The sequence below is a fragment of the Leucoraja erinacea genome, chromosome 25 (assembly GCF_028641065.1).
Source record: "Leucoraja erinacea ecotype New England chromosome 25, Leri_hhj_1, whole genome shotgun sequence".
Classification (NCBI taxonomy): Eukaryota; Metazoa; Chordata; class Chondrichthyes; order Rajiformes; family Rajidae; genus Leucoraja; species Leucoraja erinaceus.
The window spans coordinates 20,346,598-20,361,556 of NC_073401.1; the positions used below are offsets into that span (position 1 = coordinate 20,346,598).

A 14,959-nucleotide genomic window follows, 5' to 3' on the forward strand; every position below is an offset into this window, starting at 1 on the left:
ATCATTCTCTCAATAATCAATCTCTCAGTATGTAATGTCAATGCATACCTTCTGAAATAACATTTCTATTAACAATAAGGGATAAATAAGGCAATTTTTTTTGGTTGGTCTTTCTCTCCCCACACACTCCACAGGACTCATTTTTATGAAAACATTACCCTTCTGAGCCACATTTTCTTCCCCTAAAGGCGTGACAAATAATTTTATATGGCTCAGCAGGCGACTGCCTCTTCCAGGAGGTCAATCTTCATATGCAGCCCAAGTACTGGCTGACCTACTACCCTTAGGATGTTACTGAAATCAATGTATAAACCTGCCCACTTTGAACACCTACTGCTTCCAGCAAAGGTTAGTACAATCGTCAGATGGTTATGAGATACTGCTCACTGTGCGAGGCCAATCAGAAGTACTTTAAATATCAATCTAATTGCATAAAGGGCAACTGGTAAACTCAAAAATTCTAAGAACTTGAGAGGTTTCAACTTACTGGTATAATCACTAAGTGTATATAGTACAGTGATAAGATTGTCCAGGCATGGCCAATGATCAGCATTACACTTCAGTCCTTCTTCAAAAGCATGGCGAGCCAGTGGAACTCGAATCAATTTCAATGCCACTCTTCCTATTTTATACCAGAGATTTACGTCAGTAGAATCCAACATTACAGCCTGTGTAGGAGAATCAATAGAAATAATGATAGGCAAGTTCAACAATAGAAATGCTGAAGTACCAACAAACGATCCATTAAACTGTTTGATAGATGAATCTTTTTCAAAATGGAAGGAATATCATCCCATCAAGGAAAACGGTCTGGTCAAAATGCAGTGCCAACATGTTGCAGTTCCTCACCACTCCTACAAAATATTCTGCTCAGAAAGCAGACGTGAAAAGTATTGCACATGCAGCAGGGCACATGGGGAGAAGAAAGGAAGAGAAGGATGTCTCTAGCAGAGCGGGTGTAAAGAGCAGTATGAATGACATTACACTTGTGAGGGCTCTTATTACAAATTGAAGTTAGCATAGCAATTGGCATTGAGGGGATGTGAGAATGTTTTTTTGGAAAGCAGGCACCAAAGCTATCAAGATAGTTGGCAAAAAAAATTGAACCACCATCAATTTACTTCTGGCAATGACAAAAAAATGTTTCTCATTTGAATTAATTTCCTCACACATAGATTTTTTTTGCATTATTAATTAAGTTTTGTTCTTTACCTCAAGATAAAATTCCATTGCTGTACTCGGGTCATCCTTTTGGGATGCCAAACTGGCCAAGTTTTTATAGGTAGAATACTTCAGCATTAATCCTGGGTGCTTTAAACCTTCATTCTCATCACCTGATAGAACAGCCTAAGGGAGCAAATTAGGAGAACATTAGAATGTGTACTTTCCATCAAAGTATGCATCGACAATAGATGACCAGTAGCAAGTAGCCAGATAACTCGTTACACCAAACTCTCACTAGTTCACTACAAAAAACGATTCATTAGCAGGCTTGGCTTAATAATATCTACTGATCTCTGCAATGGACAAAAGCTGATGTAGAGTCAAAGGAAGAGATATGAGGAGAGGCAGTATTCATTCTATAGGATAGTGCCCAAGTGACAGGCACTCGGTCCCACAAGGTGAATCCGTTACCACTGGAGGAAGATGGCGGCAGCAGCAGCAGGCAGAGAAAAGGGGACTGTTGATGAGTGGACTGGGGCTCACCTCCCGCACGCAGCCTGCAATGGCTCAGAGCAGTGGAGATGCAGTAGAAGGAATCAACAATATTGCTTGACCAGGCCAACCTGCAACTTCAACCGAGTGCCAACACCAGGACAAAGGGTCTTTATCGCCAAGTTAAGACTCTTAACATTTTAAACATCTTTGAACTTGAAGGATACAAGATGGCGCCGGAAATGTAGCAACTCGTGCACTGCCTACGTGTAATCTACTATACTCTTTTACATGAGTATGATTGCGCCTATGAGGAGTTTTCTTAACAGTCAGAGTGCATGTGTTTGCCTGGATACAACTGAAAAGAATATTGCAAAAAATACCTAAATCTTTAATCAATAAGAAATTCAATCCACTAAAAAAAATGTAAGGAACACAAACGATAGAAGAACAGGCATCAATAGTTTACACAAGAAACCACTAAAAAGAAATACTTGCAAAAGAATCTAAATTAATTTCCATTCATCATTTCTGCGAATGTTTAAAAAAATTACGTGTGCAGCACTAAAAGGACGCTTTTCGAATTCACGTAGCCTAACAAAATAGGTCTTAAACATTTTGCTATTAATTACAAATACATTGCAATAGGGTCCTTCTGATTGTTTTCTAATGCTTACCTCTTTCAACAGCTGAGTATTCAATAGCTCATGATAAGCCTTTGTAGATTCTTCATAACGATCATGTTTTTGTAAATCTAACGCTTTGTGGTACAGGGAAAAAGCTTCTGCTTCCTATATTGATTAAAAAAAACACTGGTTAGTTTGTACATCAGCCTCCAATGAACATACTTAGCAGAGTAAGAAAGAACTGCAGATGCTGGTAAAATTGAAGGTAGACACAAAATGCTGGAGTAACTCAGTGGTTGAGGCAGCATCTCTGGAGAGAAGGAATGGGAGACACGAGACCCGAAACATCACCCATTCCTTCTCTCCAGTGATGCTGCCTCACCCTCTGAGTTACTCCAGTATTCTGTGTTTACCTTCAACATATTTAGCATGTCTTACATGTCTCCAGCAGACAAACAACATAAGCTGCTTAAGATATTTATCAAACCACAAGAACACAAGAAATCACAAACAGCTACAAGCCACATGCTCCCTCAAGCAAGCCCTGTCATTCAATACAATCAAAGCTTATCTGTTCTAGGCAACTCCTCTTCTAGGCCAGCCCACAAAGCCCTAAATTCCCTGAACTTTTAGTAATGGAATTCCTTGAGTAATATCACTATTTCAGAGAATCTCTGACTTTGGTAGAGAAATTCCCTACACACATCAGTTTTAACTGACAGCTTCCTTATATTCCTTATATATGTAACTACATCCCTCGTTCAGGACTCCCCCACCATCGACGGGATGGTGGCGGAGAGTCAAAAGCTTCAAATTCCTGGGCATGCATATCTCTGAAGATCTCTCCTGGACCCAGCACATTCATGCAATCATTTAAAAAAAGTCCATCAACACCTCTATTTCCTGATAAGATTGAGGAGATTCGGTATGTCAATCAATACTCTCTTGAGCTTCAACAGATGTACATTAGAGAGCATATTAACTGGTTACATCACAGCCTAGTCAAGCAATTCGAAAGCCCAGGAACAAAGAATATTGCAGAAGGTGGTGAACACGGTCCAGTCTATCACAGGAACTAACCACCCCACCATTGAAAGGATCTACAGGAATTGCTGCCTCAAAAAGGTGACATATCAGAGACATATATCACTCTGGCCACACATTCATTTAACTCCTGCGATCGGGATGAAGGCATTAGAACCTGAAAACTGTAACACCCAGGAGCACCTTCTTTCCAACAACCATCACACTATTAAACACTACATCCTCCAAATAAGCTCGGAACTGCATAAACTTGGGACTATATAAAATAGTGCAAAGACAAAAATATTATGGGTAGAATCTGTTGTTGAACGAGTTCACGTTTCACAAATGACCACTAGATGGATGGAGCAAATTATGTTTTAGAACCATTTTACCTACCTTTAGTTTAGAGATAAAACATGGAAACAACTAGTCCGCGCCGACCTGTGATCACCCATATACTAGTTCTATCCTACACACTAAGGACAGTTCAGTGTGTAGGATAGAACTAGTACAGTGGTTCTATCTTTCCTCCCACATAACTACTGCAATGGTTCTATCTTTCCTCCGGGTGCCACCCCACCCCCCACCCCAAGCGCAGAGACGTGCTGCAGCACAACTAGCCTTTCCAACAGCTTGAACTCCGTGAACCCCCAGCAGAGCCACCGCCACGCCGCGCCAGAGACCCGGGCATGACACCGCCCCCCCCCCCCCCCCCCCCCCCCCCACCCCCACCCCATGCCCTCCTTCCACAACAGGTGCCCTGGCACACTAGCTCCATCCCACAACATTAGGGACAACTGACAGTATGTAGGAGGAAACATGGCCACAGGGAGCACCAGAGACCAGGATCGAACTCGGGTCTCTGGCACTCTAAGGTAGCAACTATACTGCGGCGGCACTGGTCCGTCCCAAGGTGTTGTATATTTTGTGTAGTGTATGTTTTTTGGTTGCTTTTCCAATAGTGCTGTACATATTAATCCCGTTATTCAGTTATAGCGAACAATTGGTAATAACGAACAATTATTAACCCCCCCCCGTGTGGTGCATTATAGCGAGGGTTTGGTGTTTACAGAGTACTATGTTTACATATCTGTTGTCCTGCTGCAAAGAAGAATTTCATTGTTCTTTTTCGGGACATGTGACAGTAAAACACTCTTGAATCAAATTTCCAGAAGTTAATAACCCCAATACAAGTACAAACATTAGACTATACAAACCTGAGCTTCTTTGGTTTGAGTTTTGTGGCTCTTGAAAGATTCCTCATAGTCTTCCACCACTGTGGTATCATTTAAAGCTGCAATACGAATCTAAAGAAGCAAACACAAAACAATTAACTAAGCTCAGCGCACTTCAAACAAGTATATGTATCTAGGTACATAAAAATGATGGAGAAACTCAGCGGGTGCAGCAGCATCTATGGAGCGACGGAAATAGGCAACGTATCGGGCCCGAACCCCTTCTTCAGACTGATGGGGGGTGGGGGGGGGGGCGGGGAGAGAAGAAAGGAAAAAGGAGTAAGAGCCCGAGGGCTGAGGGAGAGATAGGAAGGGGAGGAGACAGCAAGGGTTAACAAAATTGGGAGAATTCAATGTTCATTCCCCCAGGATGCAGATTCCCCAAGCGGAATATGAGATGCTGTTCCTCCAATTTCCGGTGGTGCTCGCTCTGGCCATGGAGGAGACCCAGGACAGAGAGGTCGGATACGGAATGGGAGGGGGGGTTGAAGTGCATCTAGATCCTGACACACAATAGACTGCAGATGTTAGAAACTTGAAAGAAAAATAAAGTGCTGGAGGAACCCAGTAGACGTCTGTGGAGGGAAATGGACAGACAATGGTTCAGATCAGGATCCTTCTTCAGACTGATGGAGAGCCGAGTGGAGAAAGCAGGAGAGATAGGCGAGGGTCAAGGACCGACAAAAATGATAGGTAAATTCATGCAAGGAGGGATGATTGACAGATGGGTGAAGACAGTAACCAAGGCTGTAGGTGGTGAAGAAAAAAAGGGCGCAAATGTGGAATCTGAAATGTAGAACCAGAGAAAGGGATAGTGGGTGGAATGAAACAGCAGAGGAAAATGGGGGATTTGGAGTAGGGTCGGTTCAGAGATGAGCAGATGGACGAGGAGAAAGGAAGTAGGTAAAAGGGGTAGATGATAAAGGTTTTTAATAATTAAATTTACCATCGCCTTTATCATTGCTTTTAATATGCCAGCATGATGGCCCATGGTCAATTGTAGAATGTGGAAATCAAAACGTTAGACCTGGCACAATACTTATGGTCTACCAGACAGCAAGATCACTGCGAGTAAGTAACTTACAGCAGCTACCGGTCACTTTAACTTAATAACAACCCTGCAAATGCACTATAATTTAAGTAAAAAATAACTCAGCAGGTCAGGCAGCAATTATGGAGGACATTGGAGGCAATTATCCAGGTCGGTAACTTTCATCAAACTTTACTCCCTGCATTCATTCCCCACCCCTTCCAACTCCAAGTCTGAAGAAGGATCCCAAGTTGAAACATTCCCTGTCCATGTACTCCAGAGATGTTGCCTAACCCACTAAGCTACTCCAACACTTTGTGCTTTAATCAACATTCCAACTCTGCAGTTCTTCGAATCTCTACTATTACCTATTGTTTTATTACATACTTTCCCATCCAAGCTGATCTCCAAACTCGTGGAACTTGGTCAGAACTCATTTCTGCAACCGGATTCACAACTTCCGCACCAACAGACCACAACTAGGGAGGATAGGTGACAAATCATCCTCTATGATAATCCTCAACACTGGTGCTCGGCGAGGATGCATTCTCAGCCCTTGTCTTTACTCTTTATACACCCACGACTGTGCAGTCAAGTACAAATATAAATCAACTTACAAATTCAGAGACAACGTCATCATGGTGGGCCGGATATCAAATATTGACGAGACGATGTACAGGAATGGGATTGAGAACATCGTAACCTGGTGTCAAGACAACAATCTTTCTCTCCATGCAGGCAAAGAAAAAGGAAATGGTGTTCGACTTTAGGAAGTGAAGCGGTACACATACCCGGTATACATTGACGGTGCCAAAGTAGAGTTGGTAGGAAGCTTCAAGTTCCTATGAGTAAATATCATCCGCAACTTGTCTTGGACCGCCCATATCAAAGCAATAGCCAAGAAAGCACACCAACTCCTCTGCTTCCATGGAAGACTTAGGAAGTTCGGCATGTCCCCAACAACTCTCAACAACTTTGACAGATGCTCCGTAGTAAGCATTTTATAGGGATGCAGCACAGCATGGTTTGGGAACAGCTTCTTCCAAGACCACAATAAACAGTGGGAGAATTGTGGACGCAGCCCAGATCATCACACAAACCAACCTCCCTTCCATTGACTCCATCTACACTTCAATATAGATAGATAGATATGCCATTTATTGTCACTATACATGTACAGTGAAACTGAAAGCTGCTCGTACTCAGTGCATACATACAATTTAGCACAAAAAACAAGAAACAGAAAAAAAAAAAAAAAAAAGGGGGGGGGGGGGGGGGGGGGGGGGGGACATATATACATATATCATATATACATATATACAGATGGAAGGCCGTGTTGGGCGGTGTAGTCAGTGCATGTGTGAATTTGAATTTATGGTAGATATAATTCTCAGAAAGCAACTATTCCTGAGTCTGTTTGTCCTGGATTTGATGGGACAAATTCACAACTTTATATACAGCATAAACAAGGATGAGTCTCACCCCAGACACTCCCTCGTCTCTCCTTTCCCATCAGACAGGAAGTACAGAATTGTGAAAACGCATGCCTCTAGATTCAGGGATAGTTTCTTCCCAGCTGTTATCAGCCATCTGATCCATCCTATCACCTACTAGACATTGGTCCTGCGCTACAATCTACCTCATCAGAGACCCTCGGACTATCTTTTAATCGAACTTTACTAGACTTTATATTGCACTAAAAATGATTCCCTTTATCCTGCGTCCACACACTGTGGATGACTTGATTGTAATCATGTATAGTCTTTCTGCTGACTGGATAGCGCGCAACAAAAGCTTTTCACTGCACCTCGGTACACTTGACAATAAACTAAACAAAATGTAACAACATGGCTGTCAACCTTTTTGGTTTCAATCAATTCCTACTGACCTTGTAATTACTTCTTTCACAACTACTTTAGTCGTTCTTAAACCAATTGTTTTAAATTATCACCGGGTTTCCAACATTTCTGTTAAATGCTGGTGCTCAAACGGTAGTATCATCATTTGTGAATCACAAAGTCAGCTTGCAGGTACAACAAGCAATTAGAAAATGGAACAGCACATTGACCTATATAGCAATGAGACTGGTGTACAAGAATAAGGAGTTTTAAACAGGGAACTGCTGAAACCAAAATTATAGATTACATAGAGAATTAATCTTCTCATCATAGGAATGACACATGGAGGCAATGGACCAATTTGATTTCTGGAATTAATTGATAGGACTACAAGGAAAGATTGCATACAAATCCCCTGTATTCCTTAATGGTTAGAAGAATGAAGGTGATTTTGAAACATACAGGATTATGAAGGCACTGGATAAGGTGAGGTTACTCCTCACAGCAGGAGAATCGAGAATTGGGTAAAATATCATTAGGATAAGGGATATAGAAGTATAGGACATGTAGAATAAAGATTAGGAGGGATATATTCAATCAGTGGTTTGTGAATCTATAGAATTCTCTGGTACAGAGAGGAAAGGTTTAGAAGAATATGGGCTAAATGGGACTAGCTTCGATTAGGGGGGGGGACCATCTTGTTCAGCATGGACCGAATAACCTTTTTACATGCTTATGTCTCCATGCCTCAATGACCTCAAATTCTGTGTATGTTCCATCGTTGTACATTCAAGACTGTGATCATTACACTTTTGGAATCCAAGAAAGCATGGAATAGAGATCATGACAGAAAAATAATTTGAGAAAAAACATGAACCCTGCAAAGAAACATAGACAGACACACAACAGAGAAACAGGTCCATCAGCCTACTGAAACCATGGCATCTCAATCAACATTTACATTTATCCCTTTTTATATCGCTACTTTCCCATCAACTTCCACCAGATTGTACCACTCACTTACACATCGGGGTCAATTTACAGTGGCCAATTAACCTATCAACTCACGGGTCTTTCGGATGTGGGAAGAAACCAGAGCATCCAGAGAAAACAAGAGGTCATAGGGAGAATGTGCAAACTTCACACACAGCATCCAAGATCAAGATTGTCCCTGTGTCCAGAGACAAAAATGTTTTAATCAGCACAATGTCAAAGTGATACTCTATTTATGGATATGCCATCTTTTGAATGAAATATTTTCCCAAGGCCATGACTATTGGACAAATGTATATTGGAGAATGTTGCATACAGTTCTGGGACGAGTCACAAATGCAGAATTTCTAATTGAAAGGGCAAAAGTGTTAGAATGTAATCTAAGATTTTCACTCCACTGGTAACATCATAACATTAACCATAATGAAGTGCTTTGAAAGACTAATGACGACCACATCTTATCCAATCTTACAGATAATTCAGAAATCCTGCAATTTGCGTATAGGAAAATAAGTGTTGTATAGGAAAATTAATTCTACAGAGAATGCTATAAACCTTGCACTATATTCAGCTATGGATCACCTTGATAAGCACATCTATATCAGTATGCTATGCATTGGAAAGGTACATAGATAGGAAAGGTTCAGACAAATACAAGCCAAATGCAGGCAGATGAGACTAGCATAAATGGGGTATCTTGGTCGGCATGAGCAAGCTGGGATGAAAGGGCTGTTTTACGTACTGTATGACTCTACTACAGTTCAGCCTTCAACACCATATTTCCAAATGAATGCATCCCTAAAATTCTGGACTTTGGCCTTGGGGCCTCCATCTGCAACTGGCTTCTAGAATTCCTGACCAGCAGTCGGATAGAATCGGTTATATTTTCTCCAATCTGACCCTCAGGGTTGTGTGCTCAGTCCCTTGCTCTACTCCAGTCTATCACCAGAAACCTAACCTGGTCCCTTCACACTTTTGACTGTGGTGATCAAGCAGGCACTTCATCATATTTACTTTCATAGAAACATAGAAAATAGGTGCAGGAGTAGGCCATTCAGCCCTTCGAGCCTGCACTGCCATTCAATATGATCATGGCTGATCATCCAACTCAGTATCCTGTACCTGCCTTCTCTCCATAACCCCTGATCCCGTTAGCCACAAGGGCCACATCTAACTCCCTCTTAAATATAGCCAATGAACTGGCCTCAACTACCTTCTGTGGCAGAGAATTCCAGAGATTCACCACTCTCTGTGTGAAAAATGTTTTCCTCATCTCGGTCCTAAAAGATTTCCCCCTTATCCTTAAACTGTGACCCCTTGTTCTGGACTTCCCCAACATCGGGAACAATCTTCCTGCATCTAGCCTGTCCAACCCCTTAAGAATTTTGTAAGTTTCTATAAGATCCCCCCTCACTCTTCTAATTTCTAGCGAGTACAAGCCGACTATATCCAGCCTTTCTTCATATGAAAGTCCTGACATTCCAGGAATCAGTCTGGTGAACCTTCTCTGTACTCCCTCTATGGCAAGAATGTGTTTCCTCAGATTAGGAGACCAAAACTGTACGCAATACTCCAGGTGTGGTCTCACCAAGACCCTGTACAACTGCAGTAGAACCTCCCTGCTCCTATACTCAAATCCTTTTGCTATGAATGCTAACATACCATTCGCTTTCTTCACCTGCTGCACCTGCATGCCTACTTTTAATGACTGGTGTACCATGACACCCAGGTCTCGTTGCATCTCCCCTTTTCCTAATCGGCCACCAATCAGATAATAGTCTACTTTCCTGTTTTTGCCACCAAAGTGGATAACCTCACATTTATCCACATTATACTGCATCTGCCATGCATTTGACCACTCACCCAGCCTATCCAAGTCACCTTACAGCCTCCGAGCATCCTCCTCACAGCTAACACTGCCCCCCAGCTTCGTGTCATCCGCAAACTTTGAGATGTTGCATTCAATTCCCTCGTCCAATTCATTAATATATATTGTAAATAGCTGGGGTCCCAGCACTGAGCCTTGCGGTACCCCACTAGTCACTGCCTGCCATTCTGAAAAGGACCCGTTTACTCCTACTCTTTGCTTCCTGTCTGACAGCCAGTTCTCTATCCACATCAATACTGAACCCCCAATACCATGTGCTTTGAGTTTGTATATTAATCTCTTAGCGTCCTTAGGCGTCTAAGAAGATTCAGCATGTCCACAAAGATTCTCTTAAATTTCTACACATGCAATTTGGAAAGTACTCTCACGGGATGCATCTCGGCTTCATATAGGCTCATTACTGACAGAACCTGCAGTTGGTGGTGAACACAACTCAGTATCACTTCCTTCCATCCAGTCATCATGAACACTCAAAATATTCTCAAGGATGTCTGCCATCCTGGCCATTCATTTTTCTCCCATTACCTTCCAGGAGAGGATACAGGAACTTAAAAGCTTGAATGCCCAGACACAAGACCAGCTTCTACCCCACTACTATTAGACTGTTAAACCAATCAACTCTTTCACATCTCCTTCCCGAAGCTCCTGCCACATACGCTTACTCATAACTTGACCTCATTCCGTTATTATTGTACTTTAATTTTCTTGCATTACAATACTGCTTTATTCTGTTGTTTTGCACTTGTTATTGTATTTATCATAACTAGAATTATAATGCGTGCCCTGTTAGCTTGATGTGAACAAGGCATTTCATTGACCCTGGTGTATATGACAATAAACTAATCGGAATCAAAAGCAGCTGCTGCTTTAACCCAATGTTGTCTGACACCATTCTAATGTGATGCTTTAAATTCCTACACTGGTACTGCTGTAACAATGCATACATTCATTATCTCTGTTCAGTTCCATGCCAATGCCAAAAATGTAGCAATTCAGGTCATCCTACAGTGGAGTTTGGACAACATTCAGGATTGGATTGAAAGCAACAATTAACATTCACAGAATCATGGAGTCATTTTTCAGCAGAGGCCCCTCAGCCCAGCATGCCATGCTGACTGGAAAGTACGATCCGTACTACTACCATTTACCAGCACATAGCAATTAGCCTTTTATGCTTTCAAGTCAAGTACCATCTAAATGCTTAAATATTGTGAGAGTTTACACATCTACCATACCTTAGGTAGTGCACTCCCTTAAACCACCACCTCACTGAAGAAAATGCTCCTCAGATCACCTCTAACCTCTTATCACTTACCAATGCTCTTCCGTCTTAGATGCATCTGGTATGGATAAGGTTTCTTACTATTTACCTATCAGGTCTCGTCTCAGCCTCTTCCACTCCATGGCAAAGAAACCCAGCCTATCTGGTCTCTCATAACTGGAATGTGCCATCCATGATCACATTTATGATTCATCTACTCTACACCCCTTCCATTATATTTACATAATTACTGAAATGTGTCAAAACAGAAATGTACGCTGTACTCCAGCTGTGGCCTACACAACCAATGTTTTGGAAAGTGGCTCCTTGCTCTTATATTCGATGCCCCAGTTGATGGAGTCTTGTTTCCTGAACTATGATCACTTTTCATCAATCCTTGTTTTAAAGATTGGAACATCCAATCACTCCAAAATTTCTGAAAATACTATGCTTCACTGTACATCAGTGTCAGGAGGCTTTGGGAAGGGATGTTTACCAGAATAAAGTCTAGGTTAGGAGGTATTAGCAACAGGGAGCAGTTTACAGACATGGATTGTTTTTTATCAAAAATGCTGGAGGTTGTGGACAGACCTGATCAAAACATATAAAATAATGAGGCATACCTAGGATATATAGTCAGAACCCTTTTCCCCCCCAAGGATGAAACATCAAATACTAGAAGGCATAGCTATAAGGAGAGAGGGGCAACATTTAAAGGAGATGTACAGGGCAAGTTTCTTTACAGAGGGTAATCAGTGCCTGGAACACGCTGCCTGGTGTGTTGAAGATGCAGATACAACAGCGGCATTTAAGAGACTTTTAGATAGACATATGGATATGCAGAGAATGGAGGGATGTGGATTATCTGCAGGTACATAAGCAGTGGTCTTGGTATCGTGTTCAGTGCAGACATTGTGGCCGAAGGCCTTGTTCTTGTGCTGCATTGTATGTTCCATATTATGATGGTCATCACCACCAAGAAAAAACACATTCACCTTCTCCTGACCTTCAACAGCTCCACCACCACCATTTTCAGCATCCCATTAATGAGAAACTTCACTGAACAACCAGATCAGCAAATACTCATTCAAGCAGACAGGGCAGTCTATGTCAATTGACGACACGGTTCAAGTTAGGAATCTGAATGTTCACCTACTTAGTTTGGCGTCATGGAAACTCTCAAGACTTTTGACATAGTCCAGGTCATTATTCTGGATACTAAACTCAATGCCATCTTCTTCGTTACTAGAGCAGCACAGAAAGAGTTACCGGAGGCACGATGCAATAACTGATAATTCCAACACTGCAACCAGGGACTGCAACCAGGGACAGCAACAGTGATGTCACGGGAGCACCATCATGCCTCCCCTTCCTAAAATCGTCTATTCATCACCAGAGAACGACTCTGCTTCTCTGTCTAAACACCACCAAAGATCCTCTGCTATAGGATCTTTGAACACCACCACCACCAGATTACTACCAGCCTCCGGAAGTAAGTGACCCCATCTGCCTCCATCATCAGGGCTGATCCTGGTGCTAATGCGACAATGCCTCTGCGCTGCCGGTCGCCACCTCTGACCAACGGATCAACGGCGAGGGAGCGGTTACCTCTGCCACTCGGCACCGATTAGTAGCCAAGAGCTATTGGACATCGGGCTCCTGACCTTATCTCGGCGGCAATGGGTCAGAAGAAGGCGTCTCCGCGACCTGCTGATCAGCTCACTCACCATCCTGCGCCGCCACTGCCGCTGGGCTCCGCTCCACGACAAGGAGCTCCAGGCTACAAGTCCGGTACACGGGCCGCGGGGCTAACGATGCCGGTCAGCGGTTCTTCCCCGCAAACCGCAGGGCCGCTATTCCCACTCCGTGTGGATCTCTCCGGTGGGCGCTGGACTCCGGGTACCGATCCACGGCTTTTCAAGGCCGGGTCACCGGTGCCAACGTACGGCTCTTGCCCGCCGGCAGCTCAGCTCTCAGCGCCGCCCCGTTTCCATGGGGTTACCCACTCCTCAATAACTCGACCTCCTAGTGGCTGGCGGCGCAAAAGCATCATCCAATCATAAGTCAGTGGGCGAGGCTCGAGCCTCACCTTGCACATAATGCGCATGCGCGATGTACGTGGGCGTCAACCGTCGGCTTTGGGCGTCACCGAAGAGAGAGGAACAGCAGGAAGCATGAATGAAGGAACAAGTCACAGTGAAATCATTTACTTGCATGCTCAAGGTATGCAAACAATTGCCACATAAAGGGCGCTGACAAAATTACAAAGTAGCTGTGCCAGTCCTCCCACTCCAACACAGTTCAACTCCAACAACTCCATTCAGTTCAACGAATTCACCACTCTGACGAAAGAGATTCTTCCTCGTGTCCTTTAGGTCGACGGGGTTAGTGAATAGATGAGATAGAGGGAACTTTGCAGATGCTGGAATCTTTTACCAAAAATTACTAAGTCATAAAGTAACTCAACACGTCTCTGGAGAATGTGGATAGGTGATGTTCCAGATCCAAACCCCTCTTCAGACTTGTTGTAGAGGTTGGGAGGGGGGGGGGGGGGGTAAACTGTAAGACAGGTGGTGGCGGGACAAAGTTTGGCAAGTGACAGGTGAATAAAAGTGAGGAGGGGTTGTTTGGCAGCTGTAAGGTACCCAAGCAGAATAAGCAATTGCAGATGCTGGAATCAGATCAAACAAGCTACTGCTGGAGGAACTCAATGGACCATAAGTTATAAGGATGGAATTAGACCATTCAGCCCATCAAGTCTACTCTGCCATTCAGTCATGGCTGATCTATCTTCCCCTCTTAACCCCTGCCACACGTACCAATCAAGAAGATATCAATCTCCACCTTAAAAATATCCATTGTTGGCCTCCACAGCCTTCTGTGGCAATGAATTCCACAGATTCACCACCCTCTGACTAAAGAAATTCCTCATCTTCCTAAAGGAACATCCTTTTATTCTGAGGCTATGATCTCTGATCCAAGGCTCTTCCACTAGTGGAAACATCCTCTCCACATCCATTCTATACAGGTCTTTCACTATTTGGTAAGTTTCAAAGAGGTCCCACTCATCCTTCCAAACTCCAGCGAGTAGAGGCCCAGTGCTGTCAAATGCTCATCATATGTTAAGCAAATCAAAACTGCTCACAATACTCCAAATGTGGTCTGACCAATGCCTTATAAAGCCTCAGCAATACATCCATATGTTTTATATTCTAGTCCTGTCAAAATAAATTCTAGCATTGCATTTGCCTTCCTTACTATCAATTCGACATGCAAAATAACTTTCCGGGAATCCTGTACCAGCACTCCCAAGTCCCTTTGCACCTCTGATTTATGACGACTTCCCATTTAGAAAATAGACTACACCTTCTACAGGTCAGATGAGATGTCCTGAACCCAGGCAACA

At 43.1% G+C, this 14,959-nt stretch overlaps 1 protein-coding gene across 3 annotated transcripts in view; it reads right to left on the minus strand.

The window, feature by feature from the left end:
- cabin1 (calcineurin binding protein 1) overlaps nt 1-13,600 on the minus strand; it is a 218,712-nt gene extending 205,112 nt beyond the window's left edge. The window contains exons 1-5 of one of the 3 annotated variants that reach the window (XM_055655959.1): nt 13,281-13,600; nt 4,526-4,615; nt 2,334-2,447; nt 1,213-1,347; nt 488-668 (exon numbers count right to left, since the gene is read on the minus strand). In XM_055655959.1, the coding sequence (XP_055511934.1) occupies nt 488-668; nt 1,213-1,347; nt 2,334-2,447; nt 4,526-4,615; nt 13,281-13,283 (523 nt within the window). In that variant the 5' untranslated portion in view covers nt 13,284-13,600. The remainder of the gene's footprint in view (nt 1-487; nt 669-1,212; nt 1,348-2,333; nt 2,448-4,525; nt 4,616-13,280) is intronic. The other 2 variants (XM_055655957.1, XM_055655960.1) reach the window with 2 other exon arrangements.
- Between the last annotated feature and the right edge of the window lie 1,359 nt (nt 13,601-14,959).